The 18,274-nt window shown below is 35.0% G+C and overlaps 1 protein-coding gene across 10 annotated transcripts in view; it reads right to left on the bottom strand.

Annotated features, from left to right (window-relative positions):
- The window catches only part of LOC143359084 (uncharacterized), a 90,348-nt gene that overhangs the window by 29,752 nt on the left and 42,322 nt on the right, over positions 1–18,274 (bottom strand). For 4 of the 10 annotated variants that reach the window (XM_076796746.1, XM_076796747.1, XM_076796751.1 and 1 more), the window contains one exon: positions 3,505–3,634. The exons of 3 other annotated variants lie outside the window; for them this stretch is intronic. In XM_076796746.1, coding sequence (XP_076652861.1) covers positions 3,505–3,634 — 130 coding nt within the window. The remainder of the gene's footprint in view (positions 1–3,504; positions 3,635–18,274) is intronic. 3 more of the 10 variants (XM_076796748.1, XM_076796753.1, XM_076796752.1) reach the window with 1 other exon arrangement.

Below are 18,274 nucleotides of genomic sequence, written 5' to 3'. Positions count from 1 at the left end.
CAATTTTGCGTTATCTTCGAAAATATATAGCAACCACATAATAGCTATTTTTAGATTTCAATCCGATTCTTTGATTTTTCAAATCGTCAATTCGTCAGTGTTTCAATATCTCAGGTCTTGAGCCTTTGCATCCCATTGGCGCCACTGTGGGGACATTCATAATCAGCTGTCTGGTAATAATAGCAGCAATACTTTTTTAATCTATATAAAAATGCAGCAAACCGATGAAAGAAATCAGAGTGAATAAATTCACAAACATTTCCAATTTTCTCATCTCGGAATAAAATTTTTGGTCCTCTTGGTGAAAAATAAAATCCTGTTGTCTCATTTTGTCTTAGAAATTCACATTTTTCTAGGTAAATTCTAGATAAAAGAAATTGAATTTATGTACCCATAAATAAAAATTAACAATCCAATAGAGTATCATCCTATCTTGTTGTCCCTGACCGTTTCTAAGTATCTGCGCGGTGCAGCAGGTTTAAAATTGGGAAATCCCGAATTCGCGCTACTGTGAATACCCAAGGCAGAGGTCGCCGAAGAAAGCGACTACCTGGAAAATATCCTGGTCCAAGAAATAGTATAAAACCAGCACGAACCTTTACAACCGAAACTCTGTCCCTCAGAAAGGGAAGATATAGTCGGGGGCACGTTATCCTGAGGACGTAAACTAAGCTCTTGGACGTTGAACGCCTCTTCATATTTTTCTTTGCACGGTCCTGACCGTAGTTTCGAGTCCTAATCCTCTCATAAATCGGCAGTCCATTGTCCCAACAGCCGCGAGATGGTTACTTTAGGGATCGGCCGATTTTATGGCTCCGTAGATTCGCGATAAGGTAGAGTAATCACGTTACCGACAGAAATAGGTGAAAAATGGTTTTACGTCCCTCAACTTTTCGCCCTTATATGAGAATATTTTTCGCTGGGGAAGGGCTCATTCGAAAGAGGAAGGTTCAATCTAGCGCGCGCTCGTCATGAGCTGACGAGATTATGCAGATATTTGGTAACATAAGCGTTAGAAGTAGGCCAAAAATTGACGATGTGCATTCCGTGGAATCCAAGCATTTTTATGCCATTGGGTGAGTTTTCTGGATGAAATCGAGATTAGCGAGGGCTAGAAAATATCTCGAGCTACAAATGGAGCTATATTTTGTCTTGATTCTCTGCGAAATAAAGCCAAAAACTTGAAGCACGTTTCCTGCTGACTCTGCTGACCTGCTGACTCTGCCAAAGTCACGTGACTTGACTACCCTTGGCTCTTAACCCGTTGCACATCGAGTCGGTCTCGTGATGAAGACTTTGAGTCCAATAAATCTCTATGTCAATAACTTCCTTTAAACCGAAATAAAATTCTATTTTGTTGCTGCCAATATGTAACTATAGGTTAATACGTAGGCATACAATAGATATGAATTTTCTTCTCCTAGGGCAGTGCTGGGCACGGTAGGAGCCCCTCACCAGTGTCGCCAGATCAAGACTTGTATCCCCACTCTAACTTCCCCTTTTACCGCGCTATTCCCCACTCTTCCGCCGCGGCCCGGTCACGTGACGCGTTTCGTCTCTGTCGCGCATACTCTGGTACTGGCAGAGAGAGGGGGTAACGTTTTCCCCTCGATTCGTGCTCCCTCCCCTCATCTGGCGACACCGAGTCTATTATGAATCTATTAGGAATTTATAAGAATTTATGAGAATCTATATATAGAAATCTATTAAGGGTCTATTAAAAATCTAAGATTTCTTTTGATGATCCTAACAAGCTGAAACTAATACGTTGACGTTTTAAATTCTTTGAATATATTTATTGTTTTAAACTGCACGTACTCATTATTGCCATAAATATGATTCTATATGATTCTATACCTTGCAACTTGGCTCCGAGAAGGATAATTTGAGAAGGCTCGAGCAACAATAAATATAACGAACAAAACTACTTCGACAAAGCTTTATTGACCACGCCATGGGGCGACACCTCTTCATGCGCACACGCTTCGATTACCCGTCACGAAACGGTCGCATGATCGATGGTTACTAAAAATGGATCGTGTGTTTCCGTAGAGACCAAAGTAAATAGTTTTACATGTAACGCGACGGCTTTTATCGAGCACTTCCAGTCATGCGTCGAACGAGCATGGTCACTTTGTAGGACGCGGTTTCCTTGTTTTCGCACGCACTCTCGATAATAAGAAACTTCGTGCGACAGACCACACCTTTTTAAGAAGACAATTTACGCGGCTCTTTATGTCGTTCAACTTTTGTTGGAAACACATCTTTATATCGTTAATAGTTCTCTAAATATCCGTGGCGATTGATGCGAATGGGGTCGATAGATGTGTGGATCGCACAACAGGTGAATAAACGGACGTTGTGTGTAGCGGTGGCACGAAATGATAACACGGCACTGTTTAAACAGCTAATTTTAACTTTTGATTAAGTACTATGTAGCATTTGCTGAACAGTCTATGAAAATAAATTCGAAATTGGAAAGGAAACAAATAACCGATTCGGAAATTCGGCTGCGATATGTATTGCACATACACGGAGCGTTCGGCCACGTGTGTTAAACACTTTAGAGGGCTACTTTTGGTAAAATAAAAAGAAAATTGATTTTTCAAAGAGACGGTGTATTCTGATAGCGTACGACCCTTCTGCGATATTCTCTCCAAGTTTTGCAGCTCCAATCGTTTTGCATAGTTATAGCATATGACTGAACTTTGAAACGTGATTTTCTCGAAATGATTTTGCCAAAAATACCTGGAAGACTGATTTGGATAAAATTTTACAGTAACGCTCTTAAACTATTAATAGACAAATGATAATTATCTAGTCAAGACAAGACTGGAATAGATAGACAGATTATTTCAACAATATCTCGTTAACCATTAGACTTAAGATGTATGAACATCAACACAATCATGCGCAAAATTGAATACTCTATTGGTTCACGACATCAAAGGTAGGTCATTCCGTTCGAGGAAACCGAAGGTGACCTTGAAATGTCCGATACACCTTCATCCATATGGAAAATGTTTACATTACAATATTTCCACCACTATACCATGCAAGTTTTGTATACATCATTTTTTCATACTATTACAAACAACGGAAATGTTGGAGGTGATCAAAGTTATTGGACTACCCTGTATGCACCTATCAATTAAAAATAATAATTTGTAGAATTGTTATTGATTGCTAGTGCGTCATTTTGCGCATCACTGTAAGCCCACAAACGGCTTCACCCAGCCCCCGCGAACTTATTAATTAAAAAACGTCGAAATGGATCGCATGGAGAATGAACTATAAATACGAACTATGAACATGGAAACTCTGTCAACCGCCTTGACCGTTGAATATTCTAGTACCAGAATCCTTGATGTTAGTCCCACGGTTACGTGTATCGGATCGAGAGAGAGGGGGGAGGGGGGAGGGAGAGAGAGAGAACATGTACAAGAACGAAAATCATGCGAACAACCGGCAATATTCTCGAAAGAAAATTAGAGTGGCAATTACCGTGAAGCATCGCGGGTGAATCGACTTTCTTCCGACATAATTTCGTCTCTGTTTTTAACTAGCACGCGAGCCCGCCGCAGTGTATTAATGAAAGACCACTCACCGAGATGGGACAACAATTGCAAGGACTCTGAAACAATAAAAATGAAAATAGAGTTAATAGCGTGGCTAATGAACAAAACACCGACGCGTGACCATGCGCTCGTAATGGTCATTCGCTGTAATGTTGGTTAAGTTCATGGCGAAACGATCGTGTCTCGCCGCTTTTACATTCGCATGCGGTGAAACGATGTTTATTTTTGAAATGATAGCGAAACGAAGCGAGACCAAAATGCGGTTCTGCGGTGTAGAATGAAAGCGGCATTCGTGTAGTATCTTACCATGAATATTCATTGTTTCGGGAAATGGTTTCGATGCTGTTTCAATACCATTTTCGAGATCACCTGCGAAACGCTTTTCTGCCGATTTTCAGGGCTCGGTAAAAGTAAAATGTCGGAGAATTGATCTTCGAGCTAACAAAATTGCTAATAATAGATGAAAGTTCGTGGATTAAGAGAAACAACAATTCACTTGACCGAACAAGTGATCTTCGAAATGAAAATTCATAAATCACAATTTTTGGAAGTGCAGTAAAGCCTTGATCTAAGCCGAACGGAGCTACACGATCTTAGTCAGTTAGCCTATCCCCTCCACTGGGGGGCACAAAGCTAAAACTCCGCCACCTGCGTTCCGTATCAAAAACTAATTAGAATTAATTTAGCAATTTTCTTCCTATAAAGCTCATAATCCTCGAGATAATTGTTTTTCAGTCTCACTATTATCGGAAACAGATAATTAAACACTAATTGCTGCATTCAACAGCCACGTGCTCGTTCCCATAATCATCACAGTTCTCGACAGCTTGATATCAATCGATACATCATTTGGAAATACATGGATCGTTTTATGTCCGTACATCTTAATTAATGTGCTGCTTTATCTTAATAACAATCACTATTGCTGTATCAGTATACCATAATATCGCCCAATCAATAACTGTGTAGCGTAGTATCTAAATCCTAATAAGTCCTCTATAATAAATAGATCTTCCTTATTATTAGTTTAGGATTATTTATTTATTTTTTACATTTTTATGTGATACGAGTTTACACGTGGTCAAGCGTGAAATCTTCAATCTTGAAAAAGCATGAGAAATTATAAAATCATGATTTGACCTTTCGTATTATTAGCTTGGGATTATTTATTTATTTTTTTTTTAAGGAACGAGGAACAAGGAAAGTGAAAGGAACCAGGCAGAAGGAAAAGTTTAAAAACACATTTCCAGGCGGTAAAGTGTAAAATCTTCCATCTTAAAAAACCATGAGGAATAATAAAATGATGACTTAAAAATTCAAATAGAATGTTTCGATAGTAAAACTGGAAATAAATAGTGAACGATCGGATATTTTTCTTTGTTACTCTGAATTTTATTACTTTAATGTTTCGTTTTTTTTTTTATTTTTCGTACTCTTTTTGCAATAACGAAGAGCATAGCGTACAAATGCAAGGATCCAAGGAAGTGTGGGAGCAGACGAAGGAATTGGTAGGCTTCTGATGCACCTGGACTGCAGTTGGATAGTTTCATATTCGTTTGGGAACGATGAATGCTTAGGATTATTTTCGCAACCTGACCTGGCTTCTGCGTTTATATTTGAATGCAAGGGAAGCGTTTTCAAGAGGCCTGACACCTAACGCCGCCGCGGCACCATTATTTTTGACTGCACGGGCGTAAATTTAAACGATCGGCGCGCGCGCGCAGCCCTTTCGTTAAAGGCGCGTTCCCACGTGACGGGTCCTTATACAGGGTGTCCCAGGCAGTGTCGTCAGATGAGGGGAGGGAGCACGAATTGAGGGGAGAAGGTTACCCTCTCTCTCAAACCCGTCATGTGACCAGGCCGCGGCGGAAGCGTGGGGGAATGGCGGCGTAGAAGGGGAAGGTAGAGTGGGGGCACAAGTCTTGATCTGACGGCACTGGTCCCAAGCAGTGTCGTCAGATGAGGGGAAGGAGCACGAATTGAGGGGAGAAGGTTACCCTCTCTCTCAAACCCGTCACGTGACCGGGCCGTGACGGAAGCGTGGGAAATAGCGCGGTAGAAGGGGAAATTAGAATGGGGGCACAAGTCTTGATCGGACGACACTAGTCCCAGGTCCCAGGGTGTCCCAATGTGTACCTTTTCTAGTTACGGAAAAACCGAATTGTCAAACTAAAATTTTCGTTCAAACACGATCGTCAACGAATGCGCATCTGTTAGTTCGTTTCCAAAGAACTGCGGACGTAGAACAATACACAATACAGACTGCACAATACACCGACTTGCGAGATATTCCTAGGCACAGAAGCTGTAGAAACAATTTTGTGTGTTTGACAATAACACATTATAACTTCCTTGAGACACTTGTTGTCCTGCATTTTGCACGTTTCCTTATGTCACGAGTGCAGATGCATTAACATGCTGAAAGTTGCTACCAAACAGTTACACGTGTTCGAAAATTAGTACAATGTCTCTTTCAACAGAAACTACGGTTTATTGTGTGCTCCAAATTGTTTTTTGTGAATAAATGTGATCGGTTCACATATTGAGGAACAAAGCGTTCGTAGAGTTACATTGACTGACTAACAAGTAAACCAACGAGAGGCTGACCGACAAAATTAACTAAAATGTTATTTATTTATTTACTTTATTTTTGATAATGATTTAAATAAAATGACACCTTGTATAATGGATTTAATTACAATCGTTGTCTATTTTATTGGTACATAATATATTATTTCATTTATTTATTTAGATCATTTGATTGATCAATAATAATAATAAAATTGATATATTAATTGCTTAATTTTTGTTATGTCACTATTCAAGTTGTATTTCAATGAAAATTGATTTTTCGAATATATGGTATCAGTATGGTATTTTACGTGCAAGATAATAACACTAATTTTCATTTACAAAACGGTTGTAACAATTATTGATTTATCAAACAAATTAAATGTAAATTACGGAACTGAATATATTTACATAAATTACCTCGATAATTTGGGTATTTATCTAGTAATCTAACCATTTTAATCTCTATCTACAATATTAAACAGTTACATAACATCCATTAGCGCGTGACACGGAGTGGCGCTATCCAATTTCGCTTGTGTAACGTTGCTAGATCATTTTTTTCGAACTAACATTTTCAATTTCTAGACTTTGAAAATAATTATATAATTCCACTTAAAAATAAACTTCTACACTTAAGATTTCATACCAAAATTTGTAGCCCCAATTGACAATTTTTAAAATTTTTTAATTTTTTTTATCAAATTTATTTACAAAACTTAATTGAAATCAATTTAAACAAATAATTTACCTATTTTTGAAAAATTAAATTATAAAACTTAAATCATGAAACTATAAAAATGAATACTAAATAAAATTGTTTATCATTTCTGTTTACTTTTTTCAAGCATCCAGAAATTACAAAGATATTGTTAACGAACTTGGTGCTCATGTAAAAATTGGAATTATTGAAAAGTACTTTCTAAAACAACAGTGAACTATTGTAAGTAGAAAGTTTTTTTTTCCCATAAAGAGTTTCTTTTGCATTAAAAATAAAATGACTTCGCATGAATTAGCTGAGGATCTTAATTTTGTTATTTCATTTTATTTTTAAGAATCAACCTTTTTTATTCTACTGTATTTAAAATTTTTCATTAATTAAAGAAATAATTTTGAAAATGTGACTAATTAGAATAGTTCTTAAATGGAAAAGTTGTTGAAGAAATACGCAAATCTTTCGCCGTCAATTTTTAGGTGATAATAGCCATAATTAGCTACAATGTTTGCCACAGTATCATTCACAGCGTAACATGTATTTATAGTAATCGCCATTATTGCGTCTTTTCGGGTGTCACATAGTTCTTAATTACGCGATAAAATCAACAATTAAGGGATTACTAACAAGATTGAACACCTTTGAAGGTAATCAATTATTTAAGATCTAGATAAACTCGTTTTTAAAGACAGCTTCGCCTTTCGTGGATTGTTTACAATATACAGATTACGCCACTTCTGCAAAAACATCCATTTCAAAAACAAGAAATTAAGAAACAGAAAATCTGTCAGATAGAATTGATAAGTTATTTGCTGCAAATTCCACAAAGATTTACTCTTCGTTTAACCAATTCATGAATTCTGGTTAACATAATATGTTTAACAACATGCTTAATAAATAAGATCTGAAATTTGTCTAATCGACACCAATTATGCTACTGTAAATAAAATTTCAGTCCTAAGAATTAAAACAGCTATTTAAAGTTGAAGAATTGCACGAAATATAATATATTACAAAGGTGGGTTTAAATAGACTGAAGCTTAGTTTTCTGAAGGTTAATAGTGTTGTGTGACTATAACATGTATTGAGATCGTCTAAATAGTCGCAAACAGTGTTTATACAAAAATTCTGTAATTATTAGATAGAATACTGAAGTTATGAAAGTTTAAATTCTTTTGTTCTTCTCTACTTTAGGTTTGTTAGTTGCAGATTTTAAAACGAGTGTCCAGACGCTCTAAGGCAACCTGTAGACATAAAAATGCTGGCGTGACTCGTCAGGCAACGGTAGGAAAATTTCAAAGCCATGAGCAGACACTGACAACCGTGTGATTACCACGTGCTGGTTGATTACGTTTAGGAAGCAGCTGGCGGTAAACTAATGTTGATTGTCCCGCTGAACGAAGGGTTAACTGACAATTGAACTTAATATTAAAGAACAATAACACCAGTTTCGGTTGCACTTTTTTCTATGTCGCATTTATATATAAAAAAAGAAACTAATTTTTTCATTAAGGAAAACTACAATGCATCGACGAATAAGGATACCATTAAATTGTCGTGAAAACAAAATAAACGTATCATTGTCTATTCTGTCAGCAGTTCTGAAAGATTCAATTAAATTGATGTATATCGAATGTCTTCGTTAAAGACCATGAGTTTTGCAATGTAATAACGTGAGTTGAACGATACTTAACCTTAAAATGACAGTGTAGGGTCGTCTGAGACCACTGGGGATATCAGAGTGCTCTTTCAACGTGTCAATAAGCGTTGATAAATTTATGCGTATTGTCATCTAACGTTCTAAAATTATCTTCTATATTTTTGTACAGTTATTTTGATTTTGCGCCTATTTATTAATAACCAAATGTAAAGTAAATATTTGTACAAAATGTTCGAAAACGATGCTTTTCAACAGTGAAAGTAAAGTAGTTAGTTTCTATCTTACAATATTTATTATGTCAAGAATAAAATAATGATTTCATTGACACGCTCGTTATTGTAATTACCGTGTGAACGAACAAGCAAATGATTCTTGCCGCTCCGTTTGTAGGGTGTAAGGCAAGTTATTGGCAATAATCTATCGAGCGAATAAAGTTGCGAATGATTCTTTCCGTCTCGGCAGTAAGATTCAATGCGAACGACGGCAAGAATTATCTGCTCCGCAAAATCTCGAAATAGCGCCATTTTATGTAGCGGCGAAACGCTCAAACTGGTCGACAAATTTGATCGCCAGAGCAGCGTTACCGACAGTTGATAGTTATGCGAGTTAGCAAGAACCGAGTATTCCTCTATACTTTATTCGTACTACGAATATTCAACATAACTTCCAAACAATCAATGCATACGTTGCAACCATGATTAACGCAAAATAAATCAATTTTTAACAATGTTTCAGAGATCAATTAATTTAGCCATTACCGACAGTGTTAATTTGGTTAGAAGTTTAATCATTCTGCCGCAAGTGGCGCCACCGTATTTCGGTGTGTTCTGCTCTGTCGATAACATTTGTCTACCAGTTTGAGCGTTTTGCCGCTACGTCGAGTGGCGCTATTTTCAGATTTTACGGAGCAGATAATTCTTGCCGCTGTTTGCATTGTATCTTACAGCCAGATCGGCAAGAATCATTTGAAGTACCATTCGCTCGTTAAATTTTGCGAATAAATGCGTTATATCTTACGATTACAGCGGTAAAAATTATTTGTAACTTCGTATATACGGTAAATGCAATAGCACACAAACTTTGATGAACCATTACGATACGTGTATGTCATATTTTACTATACTTTATTCAGTAAAAAATAAGAATAACGATATAGAAAATAGAGGAGGTCATTTTAGAACTTTAGATTACTTTCTGTTGTTATTTACTTGTTATTTTCTATCATTTAATATACGCTTGATGAATTAAATTAATTTCTTAGTTTTGTCTAATTTAATACGCAATTAATGTTATAGAAAATTGCTGCCGTTACTGCTGTATACTGAAAATTTGTTAAAATAATACAGCAGTATAAAGATGTAATTCTGACTTTCAAAAAGCTATAAAAAGTTGGAGAAACTATTTCCAAGAGGTTAGAAGATGTACTTTTAGTTAATAGTATATGTTACATAGACAAGTGAAAGGAATGTACACGGTGACCCATTGAAAATCGACCGTTTACACGTTTTGTTTATTCTCCGTGATTATGAGACAGAAAGATATTTTTAAAACATAGTTCGAGTTCATAGTAAAATTGTTGAAGAACATCAAAGATGTGTGATTTATGAGAATGTTTTCTGCGCGTTAATGACTCCCGTGAATGGCGCATACTCGACAGACTATATGCAGTGACGAGATTGCAGGTGTTTACGTTCATGCAAATCACCGACGATTCTACAGAATGATGTGCAAAAAATAGAACGTACAATACTTTTTTCCCGTTATTAATTACTTGGATGGTCGCACAAAAAATGAGGACCCTATAAAAATTTATTGAGCCCGTTCTTGACAACTAAAATATTGTCACATGTTAACTAGTATAACTTCTGACTTATGACAATATACAGAAATAAGAAACTAAAAAAAAATGTACTAAACTTGTTTACGAAAGGTAGAAGGTTGAAAAGATTTTGCCAGTATTACATATTTGCATCGATATGCAAAAAGAACTCTCGTAAAAATTTATTGGACCTGTTTTGAAAGACCAGAATGTTATTTTGCTAATACTAATTTATATCTACATTGTGTTACGATTGAGATGGAAAAATTTTTGTTTTGTCTAGTTGCTATAATGTAATCAAATTTTTTAATTTTTTTGTTGTACTTGGAATTTGTTGGTCGCAGATGACCCGCTAGGAAATAGACAAACCGTAGGAGCTGTAGGATTGTGATTGCCAATAGTACAGCTAGTAATGGGAGACGCAGGAAAATGTTAATGTTAGGCCTTGTAATTTTAACGTTGGTGCACCTCGAGCGATAAAAGTATACCAGGCGATTGTTGCAATAAGTGATAAAACACTTTAGTTGGTCAAATGTAAGTTTATTCGTGCCGCGGTCATTAACCCATTAAGTCATTACCCAACGTTGCGTTAGCGCAATATGTATCTCGCAATATTTTTTTTTTATGAATTTATATTATTAAATAACTTCATCTTGTAGATATAATAAGGAATTTCAGATTTACTTAACAATTTTATGTATCAATAATATCACCACCATTTCCTATTATACAATGGTCTCCTCACGTTCTGCAAGTTGGTGGATTCCTTTTTCCTAAAATTGAGTGGTTGTTTTCGAAAAAGATCTTAACATCTCTGAGTATCAGGCACGAACATTTGTAAATGTTCAATATATGGCCAAAGTTAATGTTCATTCATAAAACGAGGATCTATGCTTGTTCTTGCTGTCCTAACTCGTAGCAAACCTTTTTATTAGCAGAATCTGACTAGTCCTGTATGCCACCCCTTTTACAATAAAAAGGATCTGACGAAAAAGTAGTAGAGCGAGGTATCTGCTGCAGATGAGACAATTTCGTGAACGAGGCCCAGCTTTGAGCTGGTTTCTCGTCTAGAACTGCTCTAAGGAAATATTCTACTATGAAGCTAACGGACATTAGAATGTTTACTTAATAGTACAACTTGGAAAAGAGCCGATTAACGTGATACCACAAACAGAAAATTTCGAATAAAATTTTTTTTTAAATTTGTTTTTATTCACGGAAATTTAAATTTGGATTATCGTCAATACATTTTTTAAAAGATAAGTGAAAATAGATTGTTATCCGAATTTATTTTGAATGTTTTACGATGCATGAAATTAGCAGACGAATACGGTGTTATGATAAAGTAGCAAGACTTGAGCTGTTGTAGTCAGAAACGTTCCCATCATTGCCAAAAATTTGTAGTATTGCACATTTCATACCATTGCACATACGTAGTAATTTAAATATTAAATTTTTAATCTTAACGATTAATCGAAATAAAAATTTGAAGTAGTAAACAAAAATATTAATTTCAGTAAAGATTGAAATACGCATAGCATTAAATTTAATAAATTGTTAATTTATATATAAGGTAAAATTAAATTATATTCCTTAATTCAAATATTTATTATTATTTAGTTTATTAATGTACGGTATTCAAATTTAGATAAAATTAAATCATATTCAATTTTTAAGCTTCACCCAAAACAATAATTTGCTCATGATAAAAGAATCCAATATTAATTAAAAAACGGTCTTATTATAGTCTCTGCTTTTCTACGCACCAACCAAAATTCAAATTTAATTTAATCAAAATTTTGAACTTCAAGGTTTCCGTAAGAGATTCGACAAAAGTTTTGCTATTTTTATAAATGCGATTGGATAAAGTACATCATTTATTGAGGAGTAGAAAATTAATTCATTTACGTTCGGAATTAATTGGCAATTGATATTTAATGGCAGCCATAAGCGCGGAGACAATGGACAGGGTCAATGAAGTTTAGCAAATCAGTAACTCTTTATTCACGCATTGGGACGAGACCATAAGCACAGGTAATTTAGATCGTTAGCGTTGCTATTACCTGCATATAAAAACTCGTGACGTCAATCGACCAGTACGATGACTAGAGCGCGATAGGGGGAGAGAGAGAGACAGAAAGCGACGGTGAGAGACAGAGAGCCACCTAGCGAGTAGGTTGTGGAAATGTCAAGCCGACTTGAGAGTGTTTGACTTATCGACGCTGATTAGACAATTGTGGCAACAACGCGTGCGTTTGCTTCTTCAGACGGACACGTCGAAACAATGTTTTCATCTAGTGATTTTACGGTTTCACCCTTTGCCTTTGAAATTGGTATTCTCAATTTTATCAATTTTCCACTTCTTTTTTTTTCTAATAATATTTAAATAACGCGTTATACGTTTTTTACTTTAAATTATACTAAACTTTGAGATTTTTAGTTTTATAAACGAATTTTATTTTTATAAAATTATAGATTCTCAAGAGACTTATAGATTTTTATAAATCTTATAGATCCTTAATAGACTCTCTCAATAGATTCCTATAGATTCAACAGATACAGATCTGTTGGTGCAAACCGCAAACAGGTGAATCTACATAAAAAATTAAATCGAAAAAATGTATAATTTTCTTTTGAGAAAATCGAGTTTGAAAATTCAGCGAATATGCGTGCTACTAGATGGGAATCGGTTGGTGCGTCTGGTCATGATCGACCATTTCTACTTCCTACAAATGTAGATTCACCTCCTTGCAGCTTGTATCGCCAGATCGCACCCAGTATATTTATAGATTATCAGAGATTTTGATAGATTTTTAATAGACTCTTAATAGATTTCTATGTATAGATTCTCATAAATTCTTATAAATTCTTAATAGATTTTTAATAGACTCAGTGTCACCAGATGAGGGTAGGGAACACGAATTGAGGGGCAAAAGTGACCCTCTCTCTGCCAGTCACGTGACCTAACCGTGGCGGAAGCGTGGGGAATAGCGCAGTAGAAGGGGGAATTAGAGTGGGGGAACGAGTCTTGATCTGGCGACTCCAAATAGACTTCTGTAGATTTTTAATGGTTTCCTATAGATTCTGAATAGATTCTTAATCTTTGGAAGCATTTTTCCATGGAAACCTTGAAATTTCTTTATGAACAATTTATGTACATATACAATTTATCCCTGACCACTATGACCCCTGACCCCGGCCCTCTAAAGGTTAATAGATTCTTAATCAATTTCTACAGATTCAGATGTAGAGATCCGTCAATGGATTCAGGTATACAGATTCAGATGACACAAACAGATGATCCGTAATTGAGCAAGTTACAAGTGATTATGAAATATTGTGTAATCAACGACAAATACAATAAAATGGAGAATAATTTGATTCCTTTGGTTTGCTTCCCGAAGATCAAAGCAATGTGATCTATAATATGAAGTTTCAATTAAAAGGTAGTAGTTTGCATGAACGTCCGGAGTCTGCCAGTGATTAGTGTCCATAAAGTAATAGAAAAATTGCATGCGAACTTAATTACCTGCGGTCTGTTAAAAAAGCGATAGAATATCAGTCTTTTCAACGTTTTAAAGAGTTTCAACGTCTACCGGCTAAGCTCATTAAAGGAAATAAGAATCAGCTTCGCTTCAGTTTCGCTGAACGTGGACGTCCGGCGGATTATCTCTTAATTAATAAAAGCCAGTCTTAACCAGTCATGGATTATTACACTAGCGGCTACCGTCGCGTCAAACTACTATTATATTTTGTTACTAACAAATCTGGAATGCGGATAAAAAATTATTTCTTTCTTAACCAATTCCCAAGTTGTCTAAATTTTTAGCAAATATATCTTCCCAAATTTAAAAACAAGTGCACATTACTGTTAACTGAGCTACGTTTTGTCATTATAAAAGTTACACTGCAAATAAAAAATTATTTTATGCATTTATTTCCTTCCTCTCATCTCTAACAGTTCTCCTATAAGTAATATGCTTTTATAAATTTTTAAGAAAAATATTCATATTTAAACATGTTACATTTTACTATTGACGAAATTAAAATGCAAATAAAAATCTGGAGCATTTATTTGCTTCCTTGTGTTAATTTCTAAGAGTTCTGAATTTATAAAAAGAAAAATAAGTAAAGAAATATTTACAAATAAGATTATTTTTAAAATAATAACTATGCCTTTTATACAACTTTAAGAAACATTCAATATATTTTTAACCGTGTTACTTCTTCTTATTAAGGACTTTAAAATGCACATAGAAATTGATGCATTTTAATATTTGCTTCCTGTTTTAATTTAATTTAATTTTACGGAGCCCTGGACCCTTCGAGCACACGATCCGCTACTGGTTTCATCTGTATATAATATCGTGCGCAATTTAAACGTTCCGTACACGAATGGACTTTCCCAGCAGCCTAATATAATATTATAGCGCGGAATGTAACTTCTTCCGTATAATATGGTTGCGGGCCTTGTCTTTAATGACATGGACACACGTATTCGGTGGCATATCATTCCGCTGCAATTTTATTCGACATTGAACCGACAATAAAACCTATCTCTTTTCATCCGATGCGACTCGCACGCCGTCCCTGCGAATGTTCGTTATCTGATGTCTCAGTTTCCTTATTACTCGTGTGAAAATACGTAATAGGGCGGAACAAACGTAAAATGAAGAGACGAGCGATAAGCGGCGACTGCTGGGAATCTCTGAACGGAGTTGAATCCTTCGAATCGTGCGTTGGTTGAATGAGAATGATTTTTTAAATGCCGGAGAGTCTCGAAATCTCGCGTGAAACGGCGACTAGAAATTTTCATGGTTTTTAAACGTAAATTTACTATTATTATCTCTCGGAGAAGTTTTACTTTTATGCTTCATTCGCGTACAGTACTTAAATTACCCTCGAGTGCGTAAATGCTTTGCAGAAGAAAGATGGAGGACTTGTGGACGCTGTTTTCAAGATTCCTATGCTACCTAGAAAATTTGTTAGTATGACGATTATGACACTGTGCATATGAAATTATATACAGTCTGTACATGAATGTATGTAAATTATATATTACATATTATCTGTATGTAAATTATATATTACATATTATCTGTATGTAAATTATGTAATGTCTGTTTATGTCTCCTTCTTATACTATGAAAATATGTTATATGTTCCAATATATTATAAATATTATAAATTAGAGTAATGCATGTTATTATTGATATTAGTTTCTTGTTGATGACAGTAAACAAGATAGCGGATAAAACGGATAAAGAGCTGTTTAGTGGAAACGAGACAATTCACTAGGAAGCCGTTGCAGAAAACTGGGTAATAAACGAAGACGTGTTCGGCTATTAAGGATCGAGCACGTTATCAGTTCCCTATTAAGTGTGCTACAACTGCTTTGAAACGCTGCTTCCTGCTTGGGAGACTAGTGCCGTGAAAGGTTGCACATCCTTGATATATTTCAGCACATCAAGATCTTGACGAACAATATTTGTTAAACGTTGGTTCGTAGTTTAATCGTCTTCTTGCTTCAAACAAAAATAACGGAAAGGAACAACCAATGTCCCTGTCCCTAGTTACTTTATTGTGTTTCTTAGGCATCTAGTAAGGGGCTATACATAAAAATGTCTTCGACATTACAAAAATTGAAAATTTGAATAAAATCGTATATTTTTTATATTTTCTTTGGTCACTTAACTACCTTGGTCTAACCAAAAATGTCCCCAACACTAAAGCAACAACAATAACCTTGAATTACCTTGTTCCTTTATTTGATTATTTTATTTTATTATTTTATTTGTAATTGGGTTCCTTACTCTATTCCTTATCAATTTAGCTACCAGCTAACATTAATCATTCCACCACCAATCACCGACAGTCTAGTGATTAATATTAGTTGGACTTAGCTCCGTCCCGCAGTAAAAAATGACTGCAGAAATAAAATAATTCATGAAGATCGACGAAAGATGAAATCATAATTTCTTACGAAATATAAAAAAGAACAGAAGGACAAATAAACAAAAGTAAATGTCAGTCGGATATGCGCCGGGTTCCAGTAAAGTCATTGATATTCTGGTATCGGTCACGTTAAATTTCAGCAAACAGTGACGTAGTCGTTCAAGGAAAGTGCCCGTAGCCGATGAACAAAACGTTCGTAACAAAGAGATGAAGCCGGGAGTGAGGCTGTTGACAGCCGGTAGTATACTACAGGGGATAACCTATTCTTCGCTGTAACAGACTAAATGACTCCGGCCGAGTGCGAGTGTGCGTTTTGTGTGCGTTGCGTGCGCGCACGTCTCGATCCTCTCTTGCGACTCTTTTCATGGTGTTTCCGAGACCGCCGCGGAAAACCTCAGGCTCCGGCTCACGGTGAACGTCTTCTCTCGCGGCTGTACCATTAAAATCGGACTTTTTCAAGGATTTCCAGTGTGTCTCGCACGATAACTTTGCAACTGTATGAACGCAGACACACCTCCGCACAGCTTCCAGCCTTTTTTACCTGTAGCCATGAACTCTACAATTTATTTCGTTTCGAACAGAAAAATTACTCTTCTTTTACTTTCAGTCAATCATTTAAATTAATTATTAATAGATTCGTCTGGTAACCCCTTGGCTGTTATACACAGTTATTCGAATTTTCTTGACAGTTTATAATTTCTTCAAAGAAGGAAACTTATTATAGAATCATTATAGAATTTTATTCGGGTTTCAAGGAAATTAATGACATCCGTATTAATAAATTATGCTCGAAATCTTCATGACGGGTCTGACTCGTTGGTATACTGCAAGGGGTTGCTACAAATATTTATTTATTTCATTTTCTCTTGAAACTTTAGTATAGTACAGTAATATAAAGTAATGTCATACACTCTATATTTTGATTTATTTTAGAAACAAGTTTTAATATATTAAGTAACTTTATTTGTTCATTTAATTCTGTTTTGACAATATAACATGGTATAGAGAAATATGAAGTAATATATAAATAAATTAACTTATACGGCCTTCGTATGACCTTTGCGTATCCACAAATGAAAAAAATATTTACTTCAAGTTACACGTTCCTTGAAACCACTCAATTTTCGTTCAAACTACTTTTCGATGTTACCAACAGTTTTATAGGGGATTGATACGAATAGGAAAACGAAAAGAATTTTTTGCTGTATCAATGATTTCCTGGTTCTAGATTGCTATCAACTTATGAGCATAAAAATAACAGACCAATTACGAGTATAAATATCACTTCACACTGTTTACGTTGTCGTATTTTTTCCTGCTACTATTTAGTTCCACATGTTTTGTGGTGTTGTTATTGGCAGTAAATGAAGACAATTTGTCGATTCTCTAGCCTCAAGCAAAACGTGTTTATAGTCTTCTTCGTGATTATAGTCCACTTATTTGCCGTTGCGTATCATTCGAATTTCATACGATTTCTTCATTAATTATTTTATTATGTATTATTTTATTATGTGTTATTATTTATTCTATACAATTTGTTTGAAATTATATTACATATTTTAAAAATTGTATGTATTGGATTCAGTTATAATTCAATTAAAATTAAGTTGAAATTCAATTCAAATTCCATTTTATTAAGTTCAGTTCAAATTCATCTAAAATTCAATGCCATTGAAATTTAATTAAAAGTTAATTTAATTTAAATTATTCCTATTCGGAAATTATCATTTAATACATTATGATCGTTTCATTAAGTAGGATCTTAATAAAAAAAGCGTTGTTTCATAGCGTGACCCGTTTACAATATTGCTAACAATAAAATTTCACTTCTTATTGAAGATCTTCATTTTGAAAAATATTATCGCCTACGTTTTTGTTCTCGCCAGACCTTTTTTGGTAAATAAATAAACGATAGATTATTAAATAAGTGAACAAAATTAATAAACGAATTTTCTAATGGATGGAATAAAGATTGT

The sequence above is a fragment of the Halictus rubicundus genome, chromosome 11 (assembly GCF_050948215.1).
Source record: "Halictus rubicundus isolate RS-2024b chromosome 11, iyHalRubi1_principal, whole genome shotgun sequence".
In the NCBI taxonomy this organism is placed as follows: Eukaryota; Metazoa; Arthropoda; class Insecta; order Hymenoptera; family Halictidae; genus Halictus; species Halictus rubicundus.
This window is presented reverse-complemented; position numbering and strand designations above follow the sequence as displayed.